The sequence below is a fragment of the Primulina tabacum genome, chromosome 5 (genome assembly GCF_025594145.1).
Source record: "Primulina tabacum isolate GXHZ01 chromosome 5, ASM2559414v2, whole genome shotgun sequence".
Taxonomy (NCBI): domain Eukaryota; kingdom Viridiplantae; phylum Streptophyta; class Magnoliopsida; order Lamiales; family Gesneriaceae; genus Primulina; species Primulina tabacum.
Genome location: NC_134554.1, coordinates 12,983,825 through 13,008,669, shown reverse-complemented (window position 1 = coordinate 13,008,669; position 24,845 = coordinate 12,983,825). Strand labels below are relative to the sequence as shown.

The 24,845-nt window shown below is 35.2% G+C and overlaps 3 protein-coding genes and 2 pseudogenes across 4 annotated transcripts; 2 read left to right on the top strand and 3 right to left on the bottom strand.

The window, feature by feature from the left end:
* Positions 1-181: 181 nt before the first annotated feature.
* On the bottom strand, positions 182-2,541 carry LOC142546736 (WAT1-related protein At3g28050-like; annotated as a pseudogene).
* A 2,016-nt stretch (positions 2,542-4,557) lies between these two features.
* On the top strand, positions 4,558-7,535 carry LOC142546733 (peptidyl-prolyl cis-trans isomerase CYP38, chloroplastic-like). The gene is given in 8 exon segments (XM_075654614.1): positions 4,558-4,921; positions 5,116-5,412; positions 5,553-5,752; positions 6,339-6,574; positions 6,672-6,814; positions 6,894-6,965; positions 7,223-7,331; positions 7,334-7,535. Coding segments are annotated over 8 exon segments (1,359 nt in total). The 5' UTR covers positions 4,558-4,735; the 3' UTR covers positions 7,450-7,535.
* A 354-nt stretch (positions 7,536-7,889) lies between these two features.
* LOC142546735 (uncharacterized) lies at positions 7,890-10,451 on the bottom strand (annotated as a pseudogene).
* A 4,546-nt stretch (positions 10,452-14,997) lies between these two features.
* On the top strand, positions 14,998-17,888 carry LOC142546732 (protein KINESIN LIGHT CHAIN-RELATED 2-like). 2 transcript variants are annotated; one of them, XM_075654612.1, is made up of 3 exons: positions 14,998-15,062; positions 15,403-17,364; positions 17,474-17,888. In XM_075654612.1, the coding sequence occupies exons 2-3, from the start codon at positions 15,410-15,412 to the stop codon at positions 17,685-17,687; spliced, it is 2,169 nt and encodes a 722-aa protein (XP_075510727.1). In that variant the 5' UTR covers positions 14,998-15,062; positions 15,403-15,409; the 3' UTR covers positions 17,688-17,888. The 2 variants fall into 2 exon arrangements, with proteins under 2 accessions (XP_075510727.1, XP_075510726.1); XM_075654611.1 differs by lacking the exon at positions 14,998-15,062 and having other exon boundaries at positions 15,334-17,364.
* Positions 17,889-19,083: 1,195 nt separating this feature from the next.
* On the bottom strand, positions 19,084-21,781 carry LOC142546731 (carbonic anhydrase 2-like). Its single transcript, XM_075654610.1, has 9 exons — positions 21,562-21,781; positions 21,060-21,121; positions 20,808-20,954; positions 20,467-20,515; positions 20,092-20,208; positions 19,958-20,011; positions 19,704-19,789; positions 19,476-19,581; positions 19,084-19,379 (listed from the first exon to the last, which is right to left on the bottom strand). The coding sequence occupies exons 1-9, from the start codon at positions 21,742-21,744 to the stop codon at positions 19,215-19,217; spliced, it is 969 nt and encodes a 322-aa protein (XP_075510725.1). The 5' UTR covers positions 21,745-21,781; the 3' UTR covers positions 19,084-19,214.
* Between the last annotated feature and the right edge of the window lie 3,064 nt (positions 21,782-24,845).

Sequence of the window (24,845 nt, the reverse complement as noted above, 5' to 3'; positions counted from 1 at the left end):
TGATTTTTTCAAGCATTTTAAGTCACATTCAACTTCGATATCACCAACGTTGTAAGATGAAGTCAAAGAAGAAAGAAGATAAACAAGATTACCCTTAAGATGCACAGCTAAATTGCTTGAGAATCAGCTTCAGTGTTGTATTCCTGACAAGAGAAGATAACTTTTGGGCTAAAAATATAAAAACTGATCCTTCAGCTCTTTAGCCACCATTGCACTCTTCAGCTTTGTGACTTTGTAACAAAGGATGCTTTAGGGTTGCTGAGGATGACTCTAAATCGCACGTTTCATCGAACCCAACCATCTCCTCTTTCGATTTGCCCCACATCACCGTGTAGAATCCAATGGCTATTACCGTTGCTCCGATCACGCTGTAAAGTGTTCGGTTTTAGCTAGATAACATGATAACAGCTCAATAATTTGACCAACCGATTTGGGTTTTAGCCCCAAACCATTAAAAAGTCAGTCATGTGATTCGGTTTGTCGAGCTAAATTGGCAGTGCTTTCGAGAGATCTCTCAACAGTAATGTTTATATCTAGCTTACCTTCCAAGATAAAGAGTGTCGCCTAGGATGATGACTCCCACTGCCGCAGCTATAGCAACGGAAAGTGGCTTAAACATAGCGACATAGAGACCCATGCATGAACAGCATTGTTCAAACAACAGCCAAAAACACCCTGTTGGAAGCTCATTCAATTGAAAAAAGTTTCACAAGATCAGAGAAGATTAATCATATCGGCCAATATGAATTAGATAGTGTGTTGGTTTGCTACTAACGGAGCATAGGAAAGAGGCCAACGCGACACCAGGCGTGATCTCCCATTTGCTGGAATCTGGTTCCACAAAGAATCCAAGAATGCCACCTAGAATGCTCACGCATAAGGTATAGGAGAAAACTACCGCCAGTTTGGCGGGATATTCCTTAAAAATTTGAGTCTGTGCATGCATTCACGATAAACCATTTAATCCTGAGAATTGTAAGTTTGCCAAGAGAAGAATTAACAGCACTAGACCAAAAGTTTTTACAAATGGTTCTAGAAATGACTTGTATTTCCATCCGAATCTAGTCATCGGGTAGGGGTGGTTCGTACCATAACAATGTACCAGAGGGGGACCAGAGAGTACTCGACCGCAAGAAATAGATTGCCAATCGTCCAATTTGATCGCAACGAACTGAGCAGTGAAACACGAGAGACTTGTGTGGAAGTAAATAAGATTGGGCCCTTGTACAAAGTCACAACTAAGGCTCCTGAGATTGAGACCATAGAGCCGATTATTTTGGCCTTGCTTGTCGTGCTCGATAACTCTACCTTCTCCATTCTGCAAAAATATCTCAATCCACTTTCCAAGATAAATCATGACCCACCATCATCGTAGAAAATATTGAGCTACAACGGATTTTACTTTTCATTTTTTGGGAAAAAATTTGTGGGCATTTCTTTGGGTTTTAAATATTGGAAGTATCTCTATATGATCTTTCAAAATATAGATACACAACCAATCGATTTTAAAAATGTAAACCCAAAAAAAATAATCAATCAGACAGAACGCAATCTGTCCTCCTGTATCCATATAGTTAGCTAACAAATTAAGGCCTATGAGCCATGAGCACTATGTCAAATGATTTCGATTCCTCCAACCAATACGATTTACGTAATTTGCAAATTATTGCACTCCCTCTTCGTTGATAAAAATTCAACGAAAATGCTGAAGAAAAGAGCTACGTGACCCATGAATGATCAATTATTGAAAAACAATAATTATTTTTAAAAAAATTGCTGATAAAGGAAGAGGAAGGCGACAGAACCTGAAAATAAAGGCAAGCACAAAAGTAAAGGCCGGGACCAAGTTGCTCATTGCCAAAGCACGCGTGGGAGAACTGTAATTGATTCCGGTGTATCCCATGATCTGCGAAGTATACCTGCATTCACCGAAAAAAAAAGAACTCTATAAAGGATTATTTGGTTAAATTGTAAGATAATTTCCGTGAATAATATAATTTTGCACACCCGATGACTCCGAGGAGAACGATCTTGAGCAGTATGGAGAAATTCAACGGTGGCAGAGCTCGTGATCTACGCGATTCGCGGCAATTTTATCGTTCAAAATTCAGTTTACGCGATCAAATTATAAGAAATCGTATTAACCAAGTCAAAAGAGAGATATATATTAAACACATCTGACCGACTCGATAAGAACAACGACGGGAGGAGAACTAGAGCTGCAACGGCGTAGGCGTAGACCACAAAGACATGGCGGCTCATACCACTGCGGGTGGCGAGCTTGTAGAGTGTGTTGAGGCCGACGTTGGTGCACTCCATGACCACTATCGCCGTGAACGGCAGTACTTCCCGGTAGTAGAAACTTCTGGGGTTCCTTGCTCCTCCGCTTCTCGCCATGTCCTCAGCTCCTTTGTGTTGCTTGTGGCTTCCCAGCGACGCTGCAGATGCTCGAAGCAATTGTTGGTTAAGTAAACTTTGACTATCATAGAGTGTGAATGGACAAAGGATTGACTTAAATTGAAAGTCTTCGGACAATATCATGGATAAAATTATTAATATTGTGTTTTTTTTTCGAGTTTGAATTTATGTTGTTTTAAATTATTAGTACCATTTTATTTCATATGACTAAAAATAATTTCACGTTCCTTCGTTCTCTCCCCCGTGTTCTTTTCAGTTTGACAAAAATTTATGTAAGACGGTCTCATAGTTCGTATTTTGTAAGACATATTTTATTTGGGTCATCAATGAAAAATATTACTTTTATGCTAATAATATTATTTTTTACTGTGAATGTCGATAAAATTGATATTTATCATATTTTCGTATGACTCGTCAGGATCGTACCTCCCTTTAGGTTTTCTGTTACTTGATATTATCTTACACGTGTTGTTAAATTCTATTTGTTTCTTTTGATTTTCATACATGATAAAGATCTTGGCTGAATTTATTAACTTTGTCTGCTCCTTAGACTTTTATTTGTACGACGTACAATTCCTAATGATTGTTCAATTTTTTTTTTATTTTTGCAGGAAAACATTTGCCTTTGATTGTTGAACAACTTGCAAGACTCCTTATTAATTGAAGTCCATGTCTTCCTTATAGAAAGTTGACAACTTTAAAATTCCGATTCTTTGTAATTAGGGACATGACATGCATTGTATCTTTTTGGCTATGCTTTCCAAATCATATTTTTTCTATTTAATTTTATTTAACCGCAAGTGTCTTCAATATATATATATTAATTTATTGTCTTCTACACACAACGCATGTACATGTCTCCTACTATATAATTGAAAAATACATAGCAACATCATACCATTTTTGTATAATTTATTAAAATAAATTTTACGATTTAATGCTTGACAAATAAGTATATTTTTGATAAATAAATTCATTATTTTTTTAATGTAAGTTGAGAGTGTTTTGTTTAAAATAATAATAAGGGTTGTATGTATCATATATAAGAGTTATTTAGAATGTTGTAACGTCTTGTGATAATAATATGCAATATAATAATATCACACACAAATAAATAACTTTAATTAAAAATAACACAAAGATAATTATGCACGAGTGTGTTCACTTGTGTGATGCATTAGCCCGAAATAATCACTAGAAAAAAATTCGAGTTTATAGAACCAATACTATTAAAGAAATAAAAAAAAACTATAAGTTAAAAGAAAGTAAATTGAATCATAAAATATCAATAAAAAAATATAACCAAAACAAATTTATAGCAACAAAATAATTCTTTAATAAACACTTTGTATGGTTGTTAATTTCAAATGTCTATAACATACTACGGAAATACATTGAAAAAATGATGATTCATCTTTGCGAGTTTTTCATAAAATTTTCTCTATATTCTCTCGTATCTCACGCGTCTCGCTTTTTTCTCTTTTTTTTGTGCAACAATTATTCTTCATTTATGTCTTTCTGGACAAAATAAAGACCAACAAGTTCACGCATGTTGATGCAACTTTAAGCACTCCATTGAACTCCTCCTGAATTTGAAAACATACGTTTCTTGAATTTGATCAAGTTAGCCTGAGTGTTATTAAAAGTGTTGACAACACGAAGATAAAAATATTTATCACTCGTATTTAATGAGAGCATTAAAAACAAGAAAAAAATAACTAACACCTTCATCAAATAATAATAAACTAAACTAAGCACGATTACAAAGATAATGAATGATAAATGATCAATTATCAGTTTCCTCTCCCTTCAGTGTCTTCATCCTCCTTTGCTTCAATATCTTCAAGAGTGCCAGAAGCTCCGACCTCATAAGTTAGTGCATTGCTATCTCCTTTTTTTGTCCAAAATTGTCACCCACGCCTGTCTTGAGCTATTTGGGTTTCGATATATTGAACAATCAATTATTTAGCTTTAACGATTTGCTCAAGTACAAAGTAAATCTTGGCTCTATTATTTGATTTTGGGCTTTACCTGGATCGATACCTCTTTTAGAAATGATGCCCGGTCCAAACTCCAGACCCAATAGTCCAAGGCCCACAATACAGTTCATCATCTTATCTGGAGTGTGAGGTTGACTAATGCGCCGCTCGATTCTGCGCCCGCTGTGGCTTGGATATTCGTTTCCTTCCCCGTATTTTTCTGAACCTTATCCTTTTTCTCTTCAATCGTTTTCTCACAGCCTGTCTTCGTTCATTTATTCAAGATCCCTATGTTTTTTCTAATCTTTTGCTAAAGTGGGAACTAAGTTCTTTTACCAATGGCAGCTATGATTTCGTTCCACCGTTGTCCGTTTTCACATTTAACAGCCACCACGAAGTTTGTTGCCCATAAGGTTCCACCTAAGTGTGGCAAGGATTTATCTTTAAATGATTCTTCGACCCGGCGGTGTAAACCTCTTTGTTCTTCTCAAAAGCCGAGTTCGTTTCTCCCTGCAGCTGAACAGGCAAGATCTCCTCCATTTCATCCTATTTCAAGAATGTTTTCTCGTTACAGCTCGTACACGTACATGCTTCAAGATTTTTCTTGTTTCATAGATTTCGTGTGGGTGATGAACTGTGAATGATGATACTGGCGTGTGTAGTTTTTGCCAGAAATTTGAAGTTTAATATGGGGTTTGATATGATTTATGTTTTGTAGAGAGATGGGTTTTCTGCAATAAAAAAATGTGCCATTTCCGTGGCACTTGCAGTTGGGTTGATTACCGGTGCTCATGCATTGGGATGGCCAGAAATGGCTAGTGCCAAAGCTATTTTTCCAGCATTGCCAGATGTTTCGGTTCTGATTTCTGGGCCGCCAATTAAGGACCCGGGAGCGTTGTTGAGGTATGCATTACCTATTGATAATAAGGCGATTCGGGAGGTTCAGAAGCCACTTGAAGATATTACTGAGAGCTTGAAGATTGCAGGTGTCAAGGCACTTGGTTCTGTGGAAAGAGTGAGAAACCTCAATTGTTGCTATGATCTTATTTGTCATTTGTTATGTTATGAAATTAAGAATTTGTTTTTATAGAGGGGTGTTCTTACTTTTCACAATTTATAATAAAGTTGACTTTTAGCATTTGCTTGGAGCTGTAGAATGTCAGGCAGGCATCAAGGAATTTGAAGCAAGGTAGAACCTTGATTGTCCAAGGTCTCGCAAAGTCAAAGGTGGACGATGGGGTTGAATTGCTCAACAAGCTGGAAACAGGATTCGAGGAGCTTTTAAAAATTGTGCAGGACAAGAATCGCGATGCTGTTGCACCTAAGCAGAAGGAGTTGCTTAACTATGTTGGAGGGTGAGACATGAAATCTTTGTTGCTCATCCATTCGAACATGAACTGACACCTAACCTATAGGTTTATAGGGGATGCTATGTTTCTGTTATAACACTCGGATTAATTTAAATAAGAGACCTGTTAGCTCTTAAACTCAATTGTTTCTTATCATGTTTCATGTCGTGGATAAATTAAATATACCTAACATGTTGGCTATTTTGGAATCCTGCTTGGTTATGGAGTTCATGTCGTCCCCATCATCTCACGTTCAAGTTTCATGTTGACCCTTTTTCCATCCATGTAAGATAAGTGATGCATATTGTCAAAAGGTTCTAGTTTTATATCACATCGGTTGAATCTGAGTTCATACAGCTTTGTACAGGAAATTATTTGTGGGTGCTGTGCCTTTTAAGGAAATCTATCGTGATGGGATTTCTTGTTAGAAAACTGCTGATAACCCAAACCTTCTTGATTTCCAAATGTTCCCCTTAGGTCTAGAAAACGGGAAGAAGTTGCAAACAAGAAGTTTCCTAAAATAAGCTATTCTTATTTAAATCCTTGTCATTGACTGCAGCTGAGATCTTCCTGGGGCATTGGGTTTCTGCAGTGTTGAAGAGGATATGGTGGATGGCTTTCCTTATGAAGTGCCTGACGAATATAAAGATATGCCGCTACTGAAGGGGAGGGCTACTGTCAATATGAAGGTCAAGTTGAAGAACAATCCTAACATGAATGAATGTGTATTCCGTATTGTTTTGGATGGTTATAACGCCCCCTTAACTGCTGGAAACATGGTGGATTTGGTTGAAAGGCATTTCTACGATGGCATGGAGATTCAGAGAGGTAAAAATGGGTCAAGAAAGCAGATTTTCAGTTATTCTATGCCATCATATACATTGTTTTTGTGATGCTCGATGTGATATTTCTGTTTCTTTTATAGCGGATGGCTTTGTAGTCCAAACGGGAGATCCTGATGGTCCCGCAGAGGGTTTTGTTGATCCCAGTACCGGAAAAACCCGCACAATTCCTCTCGAAATTATGGTGAAGGGAGAAAAGGCTCCGTTCTATGGTGAGACTCTGGAAGTAAGTTTGTTATTCACAGAGCCCCCCTAAATTCCATGCTTCTCCAGTAAGAAATATAAGTGCTGCCGTTCTTGGACAGGAACGTGGTCTATACAAGGCCCAAACAAAGCTTCCGTTTAATGCATTTGGAACTATGGCCATGGCTCGAGAGGTGAGTTGTGACTTGTGATCCATCAGCAACGTACCCAAAAATCCAAGTCGAGAGAGAGGTGGTGAACAAGTGAGATGATTCAATTTAATTTTGGGCTGGGGCGGGGGTGACAAAGTTCACTTTTTTTAAGAAAAAACTACACCGAACGGAATTTTTTTCATGGAGGCAGATGTAGTGTATCCAGTCTTTTATCTCGGGTTAATACTTAATAGTATGAAACGTTCCCCAAGTCATTCCATGCTTTGTTTCTACGACAGGAATTCGAGAACAATTCAGCTTCAAGCCAGGTATTTTGGCTGTTGAAAGAGAGTGAGCTAACTCCTAGCAACGCCAACATACTGGATGGTCGCTACGCGGTGTTTGGGTATGTACAGAAAACGAGGATATTTTGGCGGATGTAAAGGTTGGAGATGTGATAGAATCAATGCAAGTTGTGGCAGGCCTGGAAAATCTTGCAAATCCCAGCTACAAGATTGCTGGATAGATCACATATTTGGGCGGTCGATTCAAGGATCCTCTGAAAAGACTTGAACTTCCTTTTTATTGAGCAATGCTGGTACTTTGTCTCAATGATTCAGTAAATTTAGTGAATAATGTATTGAATTTATTTCGTGAAACATCGTGGGATCGCCATTTTTAGAGTCATCGAGTGGCCAATTGGGCTATAAGTAGATTCAATGTGTATTGAGTTGCTTGAACCTAAAATTTTAGGGAAATAATAAAATATATTGTGGTCCTATGAAATTAATTGTTGAATATTTTTCGAAATAAAGATAAGCATGTAATTGTAAGGCTAATTAATATTTGGAGGCGAAAGCATATTTGTATCAGAACTGAGTGGTGTATGACTACATAGATAAACAATGACCAGCGTATTCCTCTGTTGGCTCTCATGCTTCATTTGTAAATTTTTTTGGATGTGTGAGTAACTAGGAAGAATTGGAATATAAGTCAATGATAAACTTGAAAAAGGGGAACGCAAAATGATTCACTGGGAAGCCCTTTGAGTCGAGTACACAGCAAGAATTGGAAAGCGCAGTTTGTTGACAGGAAATTTATCTTGTTGTCAAATGATTGCATTGTGTTGTCTTATGATATGACAATACACTCCTTTAATATAAATTTGAAATGTGTCATTAGTTCACATAAGCATATTGTAACGTGACTTGACTTTCATTATAATTTAGAGAATCTTCCTCCTTTAGATTGTCAGCCTTTTGATTGAATTTGATTTCTTTCTTTCTTTTCTTTTTATTCGGAGTCCAAGCACCAGCAGTCATAATCAGATCTTGAGATTTCCAACATCTTTTCTGGGGTCATTCTCTCAAGCTCGTTCTGCCTTGACGATGCAAAATTGTTTCGATTCTGCGGGTCTGAAGCTAGGGGGTAGTCTTCCAGTTTATGAATCTGTGATCTCATCTTCACATACAACCCCATTGTTGCTACACAGTATTCGTAAGGATCTTGTACACCACTTTGAATGTCGTACCAATACGGACATAATATTCATTTTCTAGAGAGCAAGGATTACAATAAAATTAACTGATTAAGCAGGTTAAAAGCCATTCACCCAAGGTGTGCTTTCGTGATATATTTCAGTGAGTTGCCGAGCTTGCTTGTCTTCATCAATGGCAGATATTTTGCTGTATCCCTATAGAAAAAGTCGCAAGACTACAAAAACTGTTATAAATCTATGGTTTAGTTACATAACTTCGAGACATTGGATACGCATCGAGGTAGATCAACAAAATTTCAACTGCGGAATTTGGAAGGCCTCAATTCGGGAATCATTTACTATTCTGAACGCCACACCCAACTTGTAACAATTGGAGAAAAGTAAAATTCAATCTTCCGATGATTAATTTCAATAAACTGATCTCACCGATGTGATCTTTTTTGTTTTGCCTACCTTTGCCTTTTACATCTCAGTTTTCTTTTTCTAGTTTTTTCCTTGAAAATTGAATATTATGTTATGTTCTCAAAATTCTACGTGTCGACACTTTGAACATAATCCCTATACTTTGGATATGCTTCATCCCAGGACATCGAAGACTCCTATTCCATCACCTTTACCTTTAGATCCTAACCCTTGCAGGCTTGAATATCGCGAGACCGTTTGAAATTCTTTGAACTTAGAGTTATAGATTAATGGTAAAATCTTGTGAAATCCAATCACTGAGTATGACATATGATGACATAAAAGGTCATTAAAAGAGTGTTGGCTCAGCTGAAAGTGCTTGCCTGATCAATAAAGTTGGATACTCCACTTCCAGGCATTTGAGATTATGATCTAGACCATGGCCTACAAGGATTCTGGATTTTCCACCTCTAAAGTGGATCTGCTATATTGGTTCACCATTGCATAGACAATCCTGAATTTTTTGCTGAACTTGTTTGAGAGGCATCGCATCCCTCACATGTTCCGGCCGTATGCCTGTTGTTTCATACCTGAAGAAATTCAATAATTCAGATATTGTTGGAATTTATTGATGACATAATACTTAGTTTTACCATAAATCTTTAACCTATAGTTTGTGACTGGAAGTTGTGGCCTTACATACGTATGAAAGATTATCTTTTCACACTCGTCAACGACGAAAACCCTTACGCAAAGATTCAAGGATCCATCACTGCCGCCACCAACCATTTTGCATGCCAGAGCAACCACTTTTCCTCTGCTATTATCGGTCCTTACATCATCTAGGATGCCTAAGGAGGTAGAGTTATATGATCCTTACGTTATTTTGACGTGTGATTCGGCATGTCTGCTGATGAAGCCGGATAGCATACCGGTGGTTGAGGATATTTAAACAAAGTCCACAGCCTTGTTCCTTGAATACCTTTTCACATTCTGCCTTTGGCAAAGGTCCTGAAAGATATACTCACATCTCTTAACTTTAAATTCTAATTTTACTGGAACGTATTATAGCAGTTGAGAGATTGAAGAATACCAATCAGATGCTCTCTGAGAGATTCAAATGACCGACAATGCTTTTTACAAACCTCACATATAGGTTCATGATTTGAATGATATGAAGTCTTCATATGCTCAACCAGATGCTCCATTTTGTTGAACAGTCTATAGCATGCAGCGCATTTGTTCCTGATGAGCAAGTATCCAGTTATTTATGTATCTTTGATCGAATCAACTACCTCTTGATGGTAACTGATCATTGTTATCATGTCATTAAAGTGTAAAACTTACCTTAGATTCTCAGAAGTCTCATATCTGCTTTCCATGGTTATCCGATCAACGTCATCTGCCAAATTAGCGTCTAACTTGAGAATGGAGCACTCGAGGAAGAGAGTTACAATATGAAAGGTATTTATATATGCTGCCTTAGATTCGAAAGAATCTCCTACGTCCTTAATTACGCCATTAGTTGCGTAAGTGCCGGTCTCCTCTTCTTGAGCGCTCACCGGCGTGTGCCACTCACCACTGGTTAACCTAAAACTCTGGGGCAACTTAAATGCTTCGGGACCCATACTATGGGTTGCTAGAATATTTCTGATCACGCGTGTATGCAGATTTTCTAATAGACTGTTCTATTGATATCGTCGTCTTGTTATTTCTTTAGGCTTAGATTGGTACGAAACAATGAGTTGCAATGGTCCAGCCATGATTATTGATCTACCCGGGATAAGATTTTACACTCTAGCATCATTTGATTTTTTTAAAATCGAGCCACCCGAACTAATATCAAATTTATCCAAAATTAATTTATAAAGATACTAAAAAAAAATTGGGCCGCTGGCCATATACGTGGCTCCGCTGCTGATGGTTTGGACTTTTAAATGTTATCTATTCTCATTTCCCTTTCCCCCTTTTGTTTTTGAAATCTATTAACAATAAATCTATGCCTTAATGACGTGTAGAAGAAACCTGGCTAAGACATCTTAAGCATCTTCAATAATTGAAGATGACCAGGCTGCTATACCACATTGACACGAAATTTGATTGATGGTATTCCTGGATGTGAAGCTGCATGCAACATGTGCCACAGACTTAGTGTCATTAATGTTAGTACGTTTCATTTGGATCGATGGACTTAAAGCTTATAATTTCAAATCTATGATAACAAATACATCTCACTCGTTCGGGCTTTCACAAAATATATACATTTTAAATCCACCACCTCACTTTTTTTACTTGTTTATTAACTGATGCTATGGATTTTAAATCCACCACTTCACTCGGGAGTGTCTGAATTGAATTTGCAATACTGTTTGCACATGCGAATTAATACCTATTAGAGAGAGTGGACCAGTCAAAAACTTAGGCCACCGGGTGACTTGCATGAACATTTCGAAGACTTCTCCTCCTCTCCCTTTTTCCAATGTTTGAACATATGATTCTTCAAACCTCAGCTGGTCAAAAGGAGATAAGGATTTGCACGTGTGTTGCGCACAAACTCTTCCATTATAGGGACCTAAAATTGAAAGTTTTTTTTTAAAAAAACATGATATGGATATATATATTTTATTTTCCAAACAAGTATTATTGAGCCCTGATTGGAAGACAGCTACTGCCTACCGTCAAGAGTTGAGGCTGATATCTACATGTTTGTGCCAATACCATTATTTCAACCATCTTTAGTCGGTAAACATATTTAAAGCATGCGCACCCAAATCTTTTGAGTCGGTTTTCTTTTTAGATCCAACCATCGTCTCCTTGAATCGTCATGCTTGAACTATGGTGCGGTTTAAGATATTTGAACCGCGACCCTACATTTTTAGCCAAACTATGGCATAATTAGTGATAACTCGATTCTTTGGTTTCATTTCATGTTTCTTTAGTGCAAACTAATTAATTACCTTGAAGTGAATTAATAGGGAGTTTTGGATATTCTTTGGTGGGATGTGTCTTATGTGATGATAAAAGAGAATTCCAGAGTCGGTTTAAGTTGTAGGCTTAAAGTTACAATATCCTATCCTACAGGGGAAAACGTTGATAACACATTAAGTTTGAGAGAAAAATTGTAAGTGCTCTAGTTTTTTTTTTTTTTTTAAAAAAAAAAACCGAGATATCAGTATATATAGTATAAGTAGTAACATACTGATTGTATCGAATATTTGTGAATTGTGATATACCGAGATGTCGATATGATATCGATATTATGCCTTTCACACGGAAAAAAAACATGTTTGCTCCAAAAAAAATCATTGCAATATGGTTACAGAAATTTAAAACAAAATTGTATTATATTTTAAAAATTGGTCACTTTGAGTTTTAGCCTTAGTTTTCTTATTTATTTATAATTTCATTGCTTAAAACTATTATATTTTTTAAAAAAAGTATAAATAATGTTTCGGTGTTTCAGCAAATCAAAAATTTGTAATTTCACATCAAGACTATACCAACAAACCAATACTCAAAATTTCGGTATACCAAAAATTTCCGTACTTTCTCACCTCAGTGCCGTATAATGTAAAGATTTATTTGGAAAAAAAAATGAAATTTAAGAGTCATTTATGTCATACTTAATTGTGTCATACGAAAGCACAAAGTGATGCAGAGTATTTCATTCCAGCATCATGTATGTATTAAATAGTATATAATTTTGTCGTCAACATTTCTATAAATTTATTGAATCTTAATATGATCTAATAATAATAATAATAATAACAATAATAATAATAATAATAATAATATGATATGATTAGTTCATCGTTGTTAGTCAGAAGTTTGACCGTTTTGCTTTTGTACCATATATCGTTTGATTTTCCGCCAAGAAATTAAAGAGCCACAGGCGAAGAGAGAGCCAATCCCTTTTTCTTTAATGGAGGAGGACATGGTGAGTGTTATTTTCTCTTTTGTAAAAAATTATTTTAATTATATTTAGTCAATTCCAATATGTATTCTTTTCCTGGTTTTTCTTCAATTGTCTGAAAATGTTATCTGAGTTGAAACCTTCTTCATATCCAATGATCCTGAATAAAAATACCATTTACATGTAATATTAGAAGGATCGTTTCATATGACTCTTGCTCCGGCTATATACGCCATATTATTATCTCACTCATGTCATCGATAGATAAATTTATCGTGGTTCGATATCTCGCAACTTTATGTTTCTAATCACCAAATATTTTCCCAGTTTTGCGAAATTTCAATAGAAGAACAATGATTTTGTTAAGATAAGGCCGTGGAACGATTTCTCAAATAATCCGTCCTGTTACAAAGATTTTGTCACAGGAAATTAGACAATTTTCGACAGACTTTGAGATTGCCTGATATTGCTGTATACTTGTCTTTATACAATGTCAATTTATCATTCAAATTCCGAATCCAAATCCGGCCCAAGAAAAAATAGTAACAGATTTCGTGAATCACCAAAGCAACCCATGACCCGATTTATTGAATTTTAATTTATTTTTTTCATATAGTAACAATTAAATAATAGTCCGAAACGTGTTGTCACTACCAACCTCTGTTAATAATAAATTACAAAATAAACATTTTGTATTTTTTGGAAATTTTCTACCAAAATAATTTTAGAACATTTCAGATTAAAATTACGAGGACATGAATTACTAGGTTGTATTTAAAGTTTCACAAACATTAATATTTAATGTAGATAGGATTTAACATATATTACCAAACCAAAAAATATTATAATTGTTGACTATAAATTGAGTATGTATCTTGTAAGACGATCTCGCGAATCTTTATCTGTGAGATGAGTAAACCTTACAGATATTCACAATAAAAAGTAATACTCTTAGCATAAAAAGAAGAGATGTGAGACCGTCTCACACAAGTTTTTGTCCTATAAATTATAATGCAATCTTAAATATTTAAACCATACATAACATGGATAATTAATCTAAGAGTAGGTCTCTAGTAAGACGGTCTCACGAATCTTTATCTGTGAGAATGGTCAACCCTACCGATATCACAATAAAAAGTAATACTCTGAGCATAAAAAGTAATATTTTTTCATGGATGATTTAATAAGAGATCCGTCTCACAAAATAAGACTCGTGTGACCGTATCACACAAATTTTTGCCTTAATCTAAATAAATACAACTTAATTTTTAAAAAACTTTTCAGAAATACATGCGACATATTTTAGTGCATATCCGAGATACACAACATTTATTGTTCGCAAACTTTAAAAAATTTAGATTATGATTTTTAATTAAATACCATGCATATTTAAGTTTTTCATTCAATAATAAAATATTTTGAGGGATTTTATACATAAATAAGTATTAATATAACTTTTTTGCAAAATTAAATCTATCTATAGTTATATAATTTTATCATACATAAAATAAAAATAATTATGTAATAAAATCTGATGAATTAAATATGATTGATAGAATCAAGTTTTGTTAAAATTATTCTTTAACCGATTAAATTTACAAGAAAAATAAATGAAATTATTGCTTAAAAGTTTATGTTCTGATTTTCTTATATTGGAAAAGTGACTTCGAAGATTTTCAGTCAAACTAAAACTAAAATATTTCGCTTTAAAAATATTGGTGTACAGGGTATTCTAGAGAAAAATATTTGTTTACTAATTTAATTATGTTTCATGGAAAACAGTTGATTGAGGTTCTAAGATAAACTTTTATTTGATAGAATTTTTGGATACATAATTTTTTTAATTAGATTTCTTGACAACCTTTTTGTAATTTTTTTTTTTAAAAAAATTATCTGAATTTAGTCGTATTTCCTCGCAACACGATGGAATTAACTTGAAGTAAGACATAATGAGAAGTCGGAAAATGGGGGGAACGTGGAAACGGTGGTTTGAGTCGCGGAAGATTACAAGTCCCCTTCATCTTTCAACGTTCTACCTTCCTCCCACCCCACCTATACATACATATAGATATATATAGCCACTATTTTTTTATTATTATTATTATTGATTTTTACATTAAACTGAACTACGTATGTTTTGTGCATCTTTTATTTTTAATAATATATTTATATTATATAATATGATCTAATTCTTGATTTTCTGTCGAGTTCTTGCTTCTTATTCTTCATCCAACGCGTCTCTTCATATTGTCTATATATATATATTAATAAACAAACAATTGTACCTTAGCATGTGAATTACCTCTCTGCATGATTGAGTAATAAGGTATTTTCATGCTATTCTGTGATTTGTTTTATTTATTTATACGTTTTATTCAATGATTTTGCATTTTGTGGTTTTTGAATTCATGGGTATTTCGTTGGAGTAAATATTACGTTGACTGCCGTTTTATGTTGTGAATTTTTGTCCTGGAAAGAAATTTATGATTACCGTTTCTTTGCCTGTTGCCTTTGCTGCAGTGTATATTCTAGTTATGCATAAAATTTTACATGCAATTTTTTTTAAAAAAAGAGTGTAAGATTCATGCCCTTTTTTAGAAGTTTGTTTCACAATTGTTAGGAATCTGTGTAAGGTTTGCATTGATTCTTAAATGTTATGTTAACAGTGTTAAAATGCCTGACTTGTTGGTGGATGGATCCAACGGTGACAACTCTGGGAACAAACCGGAACCACATTATGTGCAGGACAGAGAATTTTTTGATGAATTGTCCCCGAAGAGTCCCTTAAGCACCCATGGACTGCCCTTGAGTGCTCTAAGCTCCGATAGTGAATCCCTCGACCTGATCCTAGATGGCGTTGTGAACACCTCGATCGAGCAACTGTATCTCAACGTCTGCGAGATGCAAAGCTCAGACTACTCGCCATCAAGGCTTAGTTATTTGTCGTATGGTGAAGAGTCGCGAATAGATTCCGAACTACGGTACCTTGCTGGAGGAGATTATTGGGCTTCAACGGGGATGAAACAGGATGTTGTGACATGGGAAAATGGAGTAGATACTACTCCTGAGGAGGGTAAAGCTTTAAAAGATGAAGATTTTGGAAATACGAAACGATTGCAATTGGGTTCTGCGGGTTCGATACAGGATAGTTTTATGAGCAGGGCTTTTGGCGGTAGGCCTCCAAATGGAAAGAAAGGTGTCCAGGCTTTAAGAAAGTTGGGTACAGTTACCTCCATGAAAAACGAGGAAAGCCTACCCTTTGTAGGGGCGAAATGGCGAATTGGAGGCGAGGACCATGGCGATCAAGCGGCATATCTTGGGCCATATTTACTCAAACAGGCGAGGGACATGATAGTTTTGGGGGATAATACTCAAAGGGCTCTCGAATTATCTCTTCGAGCAATGAAGTCATTTGAGATTTCGGTAGGTTCCAAGCCTAGTTTAGATTTCGTCATGTGTCTACATGTTGTGGCTGCATTGTACTGCAGGCTGGGGAGGCACACCGAGGCTGTTCCCATTCTTGAGCGGTCTATTGAAATTCCTGTAATGGACTCAGGGATGGATCACGCACTCGCGAAATTTTCAGGATGTATGCAGTTGGGCGATACATATGCAATTCTCGGACAGATTGAGAATTCTATACTGTTTTACACAGCAGGTCTGGAGATTCAGCGACAGGTTCTTGGTGAAAAAGACCCTCGATTTGGCGAGACTTTGAGGTATTTGGCCGAGTCCAATGTTCAAGCGATGCAATTTGATGAGGCTGAAAAGCTCTGTTTAATGGCACTTGATATTCATAAAGAGAACGGCACGCCAGCTTCCGTAGAGGAAGCAGCAGACAGGAGACTATTGGGGCTTATTTGTGATGTGAAGGGAGATTATGAAGGTGCACTCGAGCATTATGTTCTAGCAAGTATGGCCGTGGCTGCTCATGGCCACCACGCTGATGTGGCTGCAATAGACTGCAACATCGGGGATTCGTACCTATCTTTGGCTCGCTACAATGAGGCTATTTTTGCTTATCAGAAAGCTCTAAAAATTTTGAAGTCGATCAAAGGAGAAAACCATTCGTCGGTTGCTTCAGTCTTCATTCGTCTGGCTGGTTTATACAACAAGATAGGGAAGTTAAATGAATCCAAATCTAACTGCAAAAGAGCTCTTCAAATTTATGCTAAGCCAAAACCTGGCAGTGCTCCCGAAGAAATAGCCAGTGGTTTAGTTGATATTTCTGCTATATACGAATCAATGAATGAACCAAACCGTGCACTCCAGTTGCTACAGAAGGCTATAAAAGTATATGGAAATGCACTGGGGAGGCAATGCATGGTTGCAGGAATCGAAGCTCAGATGGGGGTCTTGTACTATATCCTAGGGAGTTTTTCTGAGTCTTACGCCTCATTGAAGAGTGCCATTCTAAAATTTCGTGCAACGGGAGAGAAGAAATCTGCCTTTTTTGGTGTTGCTTTAAATCAAATGGGGCTTGCTTGTGTGCGACTTTATTTGATAAACGAGGCGGCTGATTTGTTTGAAGAGGCTAGGAGCATTCTTGAGGCTGAAGCTGGACCAGATCATGCTGATACTTTAGGAGTTTACAGCAACCTTGCGGGCACATATGATGCAATGGGGAGGTAAGATGCTCATATACTACGATTTATCAGAATTTTCTTGCCTAATAATTGACTAATTTGAAATATGAAGTCAACTGATCTCAAATGGTTTTGGGTTTGATTAACACAGGGTCACCGATGCTATTGAAATCTTGGAATATGTGGTTGAAATGAGAGAAGAGAAGCTTGGGACGGCTAATCCCGACGTAGAAGACGAGAAGCGGAGACTGGCCGAGTTGTTAAAAGAAGCCGGTATTGTGAGAACCAGAAAATCAAGATCACTTGAAGCTTTACTTGTCAATAATTCCTACAACATCAGAAATTATGACATTGATGTGTCATGAAATTATTTTTATGGTTGATTTTTGGTTTTACGTTACCTTTCATTTGTTTGTCAACTGGCATTGTGGTTTATAATAAAGCCAGATCATCAATAAATGAGATGTGTGGTTTGGTTTGTAATCTTTTTGGTTTTGAAATGTAAGTAGTTCTTTTTTCATATCTTCAGGTCTAATGAAGCAATGGTGGGATTTCATTTTCTTTTATTGTTGAAACTTACTTGTTATTTTCCTCGAACACACGAAACCAATTTATTTCCACTCTTCATTCTATGATTTGACATAGGACTTGTAATAAAAGCAAGCGTGTCTGTTTTTGGGCGTCGAATTGAGAAACCACTATTTGTGGTACATGCGGAACTTATAGCTTTGAAGATGGATTTAGATCAGTTGAGAGATAGGAGATTTTCCAACGTCCAAGTTTTCTCTGACTCTCAGATGGCCGTGCAAGCAGTCATGGATTCATTGCTAGATTTTGGTTATATTGGCTCTTGTGCTCAGGAGATCAAAAATATGTTCGTGGAACAAAGAGTTTTTAACCTCAAGCACATGAGATGCTCGGCTAATCTTGTTGCACACACTTTAGCACAATTTGTTTTTCTTCTACTACACCTTTCCTGTCGGGTAAATAGAGATTTTTTCTTCTTGGTTGGTTAATATTGTATCCATGAATATTTATTCTTAATAAAAGTGATTCGAGTTTACCAATTAAAAAAAAAAAAGCAAGCGTGTCTACTCCAGCAACTAGACTTACCGCACTTGGATATTGGAATTTATATATTTTTTTATAAAAAAATATATACACACACAATTATATTTTTCAAGGATAAAGTCCAAATAATTAAAATGTCCTGATCTACAAATAGTGGGCTAATTAACTGAGCCTAAGGCAACCCTTCATCCTCCAGTTGGACCTCCATAATTAAGTCTTGATAAGAGCAAAGGCCCATGTATGGGACACAGTCAGCCTACGAATAGGCCCATCAAGCCTTTACTATGTCTGGTTTTAGCGTTTGTCCGATTTATTTAGATTTTTAAGATTAAGATGAATGTTTATGTTATTCTTCGATATTACTAAGTAAATATTTAATATCGAGTTTTATTATTATTTTTATTAAAAAAAATTTACGAGTTCAGTTGATATCTTCTGAGAAGGTATCACAAATATTTATTCGTTAGACGGACTAACCATGTTCATATTTACAATAAAAAGTAATATATATTTTTGGCATAAAAATAATATTTTTTCATGAGCTTATCTAATTAGAATATCCGTCTCACAAAATTGACTCATAAAACTGTCTAATAAGAGTTTTAGTGTTATGAGTTACGTGCAAGTATGATCGATCACTAAAATTAGAAAAAAAGAACACTTGTATAAAAAGTAAAAACCTCCAAGAAAGAAATTAAAAAGGAGTGAGTACAATATTGAAGCTTAATTGTTACAGTTTTAGGACAAAATTAAAGAAAAGAAAAGAAATACATGCAGCATGCATTAATAGTTGGATCCAAGAGAAGGCAGGGGATTGAAGTTCAAACAGAAAGAGATGGTGAAAGGCTAAAGTCAAGTCCCCAGAGCTCAAAAGTTCCATTAATGAAGTCATAGTAACCACCCTTGAGTGCCAATGTCTTATTCACCAAACCATCTCTCACAAATGGATATGACAGAAGATTTCCAAGTGATACATTCACTGCCTCCTGCATTATTTATTATCGAATATTCTTATTTTCTTCTCAAATTCATTCAAATTTAGAGTGTGCGTGCGTGAGTGTTTGTGTGAATAAATATGGAACCTTTTCACATAAGACGCATTGATCTCCAAAAGGTTTTTCCCCACACTGAGCTATCACCTTCTTCTTCGCAGGTGAACAAATTTTCACCCAGTCTTCTATGAAATCACTGAATATAATAATAATAATACACACACGATCAATTTAATATATTATAATATTTTATAAAGTAATATCGATCCGATATTGCGATTTTTCCTAAAGTAAAACGACTTGATTAATAATCATTACGTGTTAGAAGATCCATCGAGCGCAAAAGACATGAGCCCCTTGATTCCTCCACATGCACTGTGCCCAATCACTACTATTTCTTGAACCTATCAAAAAAAATTTAACTTTTCTGAATTTAAATACAACTTTTTGGATCATAATCTAAGTTTGAGACGAGATCTCATTATCGAAACTCAACTGTGATAATGTCCTCGTTAGACTCGAAAGAATTTAATATAAAGTCGTGAATTTTAGGTGCGGTCAAATTTTATTACCTTGAGGTGCAGCACAGCGTACTCAATTGCAGACCCAACTCCGGCGTACCTGGTCTGTTTTCAATCGTACATTTTTTTTAGAAACTATCTAGGGGAAAAAATTATAGGTCTGTTTCCAAAAATAATAAGTCAACCTTATCGTATGGAGGCACCATGTTGGCAATATTCCTGACCACGAATGCGTCCCCGGGGTGGAAGTTCAGCACGTGCGATGGACACACGCGTGAGTCCGAGCATGCAAATACCATAAACTGTACTCGTTCAAAAGTGGAAGAATCATCGAGCATCAATAGCAACCCAACTCAAATTCTTTAAATAAAATTTAAAATAGCATCACATCCTTTATGTACATTCAGTCGTTCTTTCAACATGGATAATTATTTCTCCGCAACAAAAATTTTGTTGAATGGATAAACATGGCTATCCGACTCAAAGTTCGATATTCACATACATACATACATACATACATACACATATATATACATAAATACATACATATATATATATACCTTTGGACTCTGGCCTTTGGCGAGTTCACCGTACAATCCTGGTTGTTTGCTGAAATAATCGGACATAAAATAATACAAAAAGATGTCAGGATCGTAAATCCTTAGTTTACAAAAACATGTAATAATTTTTACAGCACAAATTTCTGTCTTAAATTATTATATAAAATTAGATCACTGTCATGATCAATTTTCTAGTTTCACATTATATTTTTCTCCGATTTATAGGATAAGAGGAGAAAATATAAGAAATTTCAAATTTTAATGAGTACGAGACCAGGTTATTTGAAAAAAATAAATTAAAATTTGTAATAAAGCATGAAATGTACTAATATTTCACTTACTCATATTTTTCTTTCTTAAAAGTGATGAATCCAGTCTTCAGCCTCTCCACGGAAGCGGAAATAGAAGGCCCGCCGTTAGCTGTTTGCAACTCCGCCGTGACTTCACTAATTTTAGCGGCGGCCACCGGTCCAAGTTCTCCCTTCTCACTACATTTAAGTAATTAACCCAAATTCCGATCGACTTAGAATTTAATTCTTCCGGAAAATGAATACAGTTACAATTGATTAATAATACCATATGAAATTACACACCTCAGAAGCTTTTGAAGTGCAGCAATGGCTTCCTCGTAAGAGCCCTTCTCCATGTTTTCTTTCTGCAATAAATTTTACCAATGCTTAATTTAATTAATTTGAAGTGGGAAAATTTATATATATAGTATAAATTTATTGTAAAAAAACATGCTTATCCTTTTTTTATAATTTTAAATTACTATTTTATAGACAAAGTTTTACGTTTTATTAATAATACATTATGCATGCATATTTGACACCTGTAAATCGTATCTTTCGTATTTTGGTTTTTTCATGTGAAGGAGTTCACCTACAAAATATTGGAAGCAACAAGCAAGAATCACGAGTCTCATTAATCTTAAAATTAAAAAGTATTAATTAATTTTTTCGCATTTTCCGTTCAGTCGACAATACAAAATTTACGTGCCATACTTATATTTGTTAAACGAAATATTATATACATGACAAAACTTTAAATTATGGTATCGAATGAGCTTTAATATTGAGGGATGGAGATGATAACCAAAAGTGGGTGGATGACAGGCGCCGGGGCAGCGAACACGGGCTCGTTTCGAATGAGGCTGGTTAGAGCGGCAGCGGGGGAATCAAGCCTTGAGGAGGCGACGGGACGGAATGCGGCGGCGACGGGTCTGGATAATTGGGCAGATGGAGTAAGTAGGTAACCGTTTAAACTTACGGTCGACATTGCGCAATTGGGTGTGGGATTCAGTCCCTTTATAATTTCGTTTACAGAGACGAATAATTAATTAACTAATTTAATTAATCGATAAAAAATTATAAAATATTTTTAGAAAGGTGAAGTGGCACATTGGATAATGAAAGCGAAAGGTGGGAAGCTTAGCTTCTACACTCGAAGATCAGGTTTGAATGTTGGAGATTCAATTTTCGACCTTCGAATTATAAAATAAAAATTGGTGGAGACCTGGATATGATATTTGTTAAATAAAATCTTTTTCTCTAAACTTTACGAGGTAAATTAAAATGCACAGTGAATAAGAGTTCATAAAATTGTTTGGCGAGAATTTTTAAAAAAAAATTAAAGGGAGGGGAGGTTCACTTTTATACCAATTCTTAATATTTTAGCGTAATATTTTAGGATCTTAACATAATTTTCTTCTAAAGTGGTATACCGCATCGTACCAAAATATATATCGGTCCAAATGTAACGAGCTGACAAATTATTAGTTATTTATTTGATAACAAAAACATATGTAGATGCGGAGAAGATGCACGATGAATGGTTGCAGGATGATAAAGATAAGCCTACCTCCAAAACTTGGTCCAAATGTATGCTTACTTTATCCTTTTCGGATACCGTAAATTAAATTTTTGGGAATTTAAATTAATAAAATAAAATTCGTTTGGTTTATCGACAGGTGTATTCTTAAGAAAATCCATGGAGTTGAGTTGATCGTATTTGCGCCACTTTATTTTAAGATTACATATCTACCATATATAAAATTGAAAGGGCAAAAACTTGTATGAGACGGTCTCACGGGTCGTATTTTGTGAGACGGATATTTTATTTGGGTCAAAAATATTACTTTTTATGCTAAAAGTGTTACTTTTTATTGTGAATATCGGTAAGGTTGACTCGTCTTACGGATAAAGATTCGTGAGACCTTATCACAAATGACATACTCAATCGAAATTAAATTAGGGGCAACAAATGTATATGCAAATGACTGATTTTGGCCAAGGATCTTTGGTCTAGTTGCAAGACTATATTAAAAAAAAAAAAAAATTGCAGAGTTTTGTGGAGGAGCGCGACTACCTGCAAGTTTTTGAACTGTGTTGAACATTGTATGTTCATGAATCCAAGGAGGATATATCATCTTGTGCATGCCGTGGACGGATATCCTTTCTGAATTACTCAATCGGTGAGTATATTAATTACTCGGAAAGTTGTAAATCGAAGAGGAAAATATTATGTGCTGCGCGTAAGAAATAATGTTGGCGGTTTTATATTTCAAGCGCTGGGCGATCGAGTTTCATTATGTCGACATTATTTTGTCACACTCTCGACATGACATGCACACATCACATAACGAAACTATTTACTATAGCATGCATTTGGCATCAACATGTAGTTTTAGGTTGGTCATATGGAAACATCTACTTTTCGCATAGTATATATTATGTCATAGGATGTATTGAAATATACGATTAATATATGAATTTCAAATTTATTTTATATTAATTTAATGACTCGTATTTCAAGATTGGTCTGATTTGAAATTTCTTTCTCAGATTAAATCTCCCAAGCTAAGTTAAAGCCAATCTGTCCAAAACATAATAAGAATTTATCACCATTTTCATATGTGATGATACACATAGAAATTCATATGAGATCATCGTATCATAAATTAATTTTATAAGACGAGTCTCTAACCTGACTCGACTATAAAATTTTTTTTCATTTTTATGTTAAGAACATTACTTTTCATTGTAGATATGGACCGAGTTGACCCGTCTCATAAACAAAAATTCGTGAAACTGTCTCATAGAAAACCTCATCTGTTTTTTTTTAAAACGTTGGGAACTCGCATCCGCTATTTTTTGGTGAACTCTTGATAAACTCAAATGGTCAATACAATATGTGAAAGACTCAAAATTGGGATGTCAAGATAGGGAGAGATTGAGATCTGATCTATTATTTAGTACATAATAATTCTAAAATATTTGGCTCCAATATTTATTTATACATTATAAATAAACATCAACCTTTTGTGAAAAAAATAAAACAAATATATGCAACACCCTGCTCACATACTTGTTTCAAAAGTGGGCAAAAACTTGTGTGAGACGGTCTCACGGATCGTATTTTGTGAGACATATCTCTTATTTGGGTCATCTGTGAAAAAATATTATTTTTTTATGCTAAAAATATTACTTTTTATTGTGAATATCGGTAGGGTTAACCCGTCTCATAGATAAAGATTCGTGAGACCGTCTCACAAAGACGTACTATTCGAAAGGTTATCTTTTACGTGTTGAGCAGAAGACATATATTCGACGTTATGTTATTTTCAGCACCGAATAAAATTCAACATCATATAATATATAAACTTGATTCGATTATGCTTTTTCGTTACGAATAGGTTCTACTTACAATCGTGCTATCAAGGAGAAACTCGCGTACAATTGATGAATTCCACAGCTTCTTTTTTCACCACCCTAAAACTGGGCCTGTAGTTAATACAATATGCAGTATGTATGTTTTCGATGCTCTCAATATTAGATATCGTCCCAAATTTGAAATATTGTTATTAGATAATTTATAAGTTGACAGTCATTCTTGTTTTTTGTTGCCTACAGTTAAGAGGTTAACCCTTTTAATAAATAGATTTTGCCACAATTTATATGGAACTTTAGCAAAAACTATGTATAAATTTTCTACTTCAATAATAATGCACGAAGAAGAAACAAAGTAATTAATAAAAAAGTCCTCGAATAATTATTAAAGTAGAATATTAAACCTCACGTAAGTATCATTTACAATGTATTAACAAGTTGGTCTCGATCTTCAATACTCAAAAGTCAAAAAAGAAGAGATAATTAAACCCTAATTAAAAAAGACAAAATTCATTAATGCATGAATCTTTACATACTAATAAAGTAATGCATCGCCATCCACAACACTTAGTACCATTATTTTTTACCAAACAGCCACCAAAAATCCCAATTATTCATATTCCTATTATACTCACTATTTTAAATATGCAGAGAATATTAGTGTTAATTAATTTACCCCAAACAATATCACATATGCTTCTCTTATAAATT

Coding starts and splice junctions, on each gene's coding strand:
- LOC142546732 (XM_075654612.1), top strand. CDS start 15,410: ATGCCTGACTTGTTGGTGGATGGATCCAACGGTGACAACTCTGGGAAC. Junction 17,365..17,473: donor ACATATGATGCAATGGGGAG/GTAAGATGCTCA, acceptor TGATTAACACAG/GGTCACCGATGCTATTGAAA.
- LOC142546731 (XM_075654610.1), bottom strand. CDS start 21,744: ATGTCGACCGTAAGTTTAAACGGTTACCTACTTACTCCATCTGCCCAA. Junction 20,209..20,466: donor CCAAAGGCCAGAGTCCAAAG/GTATATATATAT, acceptor GAACGAGTACAG/TTTATGGTATTTGCATGCTC. Junction 19,790..19,957: donor ACGCTGTGCTGCACCTCAAG/GTAATAAAATTT, acceptor TTTTTTTGATAG/GTTCAAGAAATAGTAGTGAT.